Consider the following 3,908-nt stretch of genomic DNA (forward strand, 5'->3'; position numbering starts at 1 on the left):
TTAAGCTAGCAAAGAGTTTTTTTATTTTATCCTTTTTTAATTTAATTTTATTGATGGTGTGCTTTTTTTTTTTTTTAACTTTTTCCTTCATATTGTCTATTGAAAGGAGGGTAATTGAGAAGATGGTTGTTTAAGTCAACTATGGTGGCCAGTGACTGGTATACCCCATGATCATCATCCGCCGTATAATATATATACACACACACACATACATATACATTTTGATTCAGAAGCTTTTGAATTTCTGGTTTGGTGCAAAAGTTGGTTTTGGATTTTGAGCAAAATGTCTGATCTTGCTGGATTTTGACTTTGAGATTCCTCACCCGTCCCTACTTGTCCTCACTCTCTTTAACATTATTTGTTCTCCATAATATTCACCATATCTTCTTCTTCTTCTTCTTCTTCTTCTTATCCTTATTTGGGTTAACAAAAGCAAGTTTTAAATTACTTAATGAAAAAGTAACTTAATCAAGGATTACTTTGATTTTTTTCCTAATGTTAAACCCACAGATTCTATTCAATTCAACTCATGCATAGTACAGGGATGGACAGATGGAATATTTGAAGTGATCAATGATTGGCAATTACAGGCATTCTTCCTTATCATTCTCTACACTGTTCATATATATATATACACACACACACACACACATATATATCCAAAATTCAAGCACAACAATAAACATATGCCAGTAAATTATCTGTAGAAATTATGAGGATTACAAGAAAGAGTAGCCTTTTCTTTTTCTCTCTCTCTGGTGTGAATGAGCAGGAAACTCCTTTTTTCCTTTGTTAAATAATAATTTTTAATTTTCTGGGAAGAAAAAGTATGTGTTAATTGTTATTTATTTGTGATGTTGAGGCCATGTGCTAAGCTGGTAAAAGGCCTAGCAGTGTTCACTCTCTCCTCTTCTAATGGAGGCAAGATTTTCCTTTTTTCTCTTTGTTCATCCTTTGCTCCTTTCCCTTTTCAAAAATTTTCTTTTTCATTATCAGCTTTAGCCTTTCATGTGTTTGTATCAAAATGTTGAATTTTCACTTTGGCACCCTTTAATTCTTACAATTTTAATTTTTAACCAACTGGGTCATTCCAGGAAGTGAAGAAAAAGGTAGTAATATACAAAGAGAAAAACAAAAAATTTGAACCACCAGAACCATTAACATAAAAGAAAAAATGAGCTACAAAATCAAACCATTAGCAATGGCTTGGTTAGTTTTTAGATTGGTAGTTTCATAAACTGGCAATTCCTCTCTGTACCTTCCAATCCCAATAAGGTGATCAAGTTCAAATAGATCTGAGCTTGAATAACTTAATGCATCCTCACCTCCATCTTCATCTTCTTCATTCTCGTGATGTTCAACTTGACTCCTCAAAGAAAATTCTTGCTTTTTCTGATACTTCCTCAGATAATCCCGAGCTACTCTGTCAACTCCTGCTTCTTTTTCCATGGCATAAGCCTTGAGCTCCTCTTTCAATGTCTTGTGAACCGTTGGAGTTGGCATTAAGCTTGGATCGTTTTCATAGATGGATTTATGGCCACAGGGTCTACAATCTTCATCCACAATGACGCTAACAGGATGAAATCTAACAGACCTCCTCGTCTCGCCATTGCTACTCTTACCGTGCTTACCTCTCGTTGACGAAGAAGATGATTTGCTTAAACAAGACCTAGAAAACGAAGTAGCCGAGGAGCAAGTAGATTTTGATTTGCGCTCAAAACCCACATCCTCCATGGCACCAACAGAACAGAGCTTGACTTTCTTGGCGTTAGAATTGAAAATTGAGTTGAGGAAACTGGTTATGCGGCCACCAGGTGAAATTGGTTGCTTCACTTTCTTTAACTCTCCGTAAATTTTCAGGGCTTTGAGCTTCGTCTTGGTAAAACCACCATTTCCAGATTCACGCATTGGCTGCTTTTGCTGCTGCTTCTGGTTATCAGTAATCCGCTGCATGCACTTATCTGATCTTCCCTGTCTGGAACATCTTGATCTTGACTTGGTTTTATGACAAGACTCTGCCTCGGAAGACGAAAATATTCCTCCGGAGCTGGAATCGGAGGAGCTAGAAGAACAGTTGAGGTGAGCAGAGACGCCATAGTCGTTGTGCTTCTCGACCCATTGCTCGATCATAATAGCTCGACGAAGATCCTGGTGGAGGCGAGAATCATAGTCAGGATCTTGGTGGTTGTTAAACATGGCGGATGATTTAGTTGGGCTGTAGTATCCAAAGTGTGATTGGGAAGTGTTGGAGTGATCGATTGAACGATAAATAGAATCAAGAAGAGAAGAAGAGAAAGAAGGGGTTCTTCTTCTATGCATCTTATAAAGATTAAGATTAAGACAGAGGAGAAGGAGAAGGGTTTATAAAGAGATGAGTTGAAAGAGAAGGAGTTAGTTTATTGTTTAAAGTTTGAAGAATGTCTGCTGAGAGAATGCCAAAAGCTGCAAATTAGAGTGCAACTGGATCATTCACGTCCATGTGAAAGAAATAGAAAAGAGAGACAAGTGAACTCAAAAACTGAACTGGACAGTACTGGTTCTGGGTATCTGTACATGCATATGTACATATTTATGTATATGTGTGTGTAGGAAGTTGAGAGTAAATAAATATATAGACTAACAAAGCAGTACAAGAGACCCAAAATCACACGCTTTTGCTTTCTAGTAAATGGAAAAAATAGGGAAGACAACCAGAGAGAGAGAGAGGTATCTGTTTTGAGGGGCAAATGGCGCGTGGAGGTAAAGCTCGTAATAGGGAAGTGACCTACTAAAAATTATGTATATATATATATGGTTAATTCATATATATTAGTTGTATTAAAATATATATTATAATTATTTAATAATTATATTACATTTTAAATATATTTATAATTATGTTTAATATTACAAAAAATAATTATCCATGAAGAAATATTTTTCCAAAGTAAAAAAAACCTTTCTTCTTTATTGAATATTTAGAACAACTGTAATTTTTGTTGTGAGTTATGTTAAAATAGTTATTCGGTAAAATTATTTTATCAAAATTATTTAGTATTTAATAAAAATAAATATAAAAAATATATTTTTTTATATACATTTAGTGAAATTTACTTTTAAAATTTTGATTTTAAAATTATAAGTTATCATGAACAAATTCGTTACATTAACTATTCACTAGTGTTTAAGAAAAAATTTGTATAAATTAATGAAAAGAAGATATCAAAATTTATTCTATATTTTCAAATTATTTTAAAAAAATAATAATAATAATAGGTAAAAAAAATTTTAATATTTGATATTTTCTGTTCATATTAATAAATAATTTCATACCTAATGTTATTGTGATAATGAATATATAGGTATGTTGGGAGCTAATTGTGAAAGGAGTAGCTTTTTACAGGGCAGATAAGACAAGAGAAGGATTTTTCCCCAATTCTTTACTCTTCAAAAAGTAATAAATACTAACCAAATTTTTCACCAAGCGTTTGGGAGATATTTAGGAGGGTAAAAGTGAGTTATGGATATACATATATATATATATATTAATAAATTATCTATTATGAATACTTTAAATATGAAAATAATTTTTAAATAAATATATTAAGACAAACTAATATAATAATATAAATAATAATAATTTATTTATTTAATGTGATAGTTATCAATTTAAATATTTAAATATAAATATACAATGTGAATGTGATAATGTTATTAATTTTTAATTGATTATAAATTCTGAAAGTATATAAGAGGAAACAACTTTGGAAAAAAAAAAAATTATTTGATCTTTTAAAAGGTTAGAAGTTATAATGTATTGTTGGATTTTAGGAATAGTAAAATGGGCTAAGCCCAATAATCTATAATTCATATTCATGATTTTTGCTTAAAATTTTTATATTAGCCCTTAACATAGAATACATAAAGTA

The 3,908-nt window shown here is 31.6% G+C and overlaps 1 protein-coding gene across 1 annotated transcript; it reads right to left on the bottom strand.

Annotated features, from left to right (window-relative positions):
- Positions 1-1,027: 1,027 nt before the first annotated feature.
- On the bottom strand, positions 1,028-2,534 carry LOC110817701 (protein BIG GRAIN 1-like B). The gene has a single exon (XM_022046344.2). It carries the CDS (start codon positions 2,317-2,319, stop codon positions 1,180-1,182), a length of 1,140 nt encoding a protein of 379 aa, XP_021902036.1. The 5' UTR covers positions 2,320-2,534; the 3' UTR covers positions 1,028-1,179.
- Between the last annotated feature and the right edge of the window lie 1,374 nt (positions 2,535-3,908).

The sequence above is a fragment of the Carica papaya genome, chromosome 7 (genome assembly GCF_054855325.1).
Source record: "Carica papaya isolate Zhongbai chromosome 7, ASM5485532v1, whole genome shotgun sequence".
NCBI classification, from domain to species: domain Eukaryota; kingdom Viridiplantae; phylum Streptophyta; class Magnoliopsida; order Brassicales; family Caricaceae; genus Carica; species Carica papaya.

Excerpts from the sequence above, each read along its gene's own strand:
- LOC110817701 (XM_022046344.2), bottom strand. The coding sequence starts at position 2,319 with ATGCATAGAAGAAGAACCCCTTCTTTCTCTTCTTCTCTTCTTGATTCT.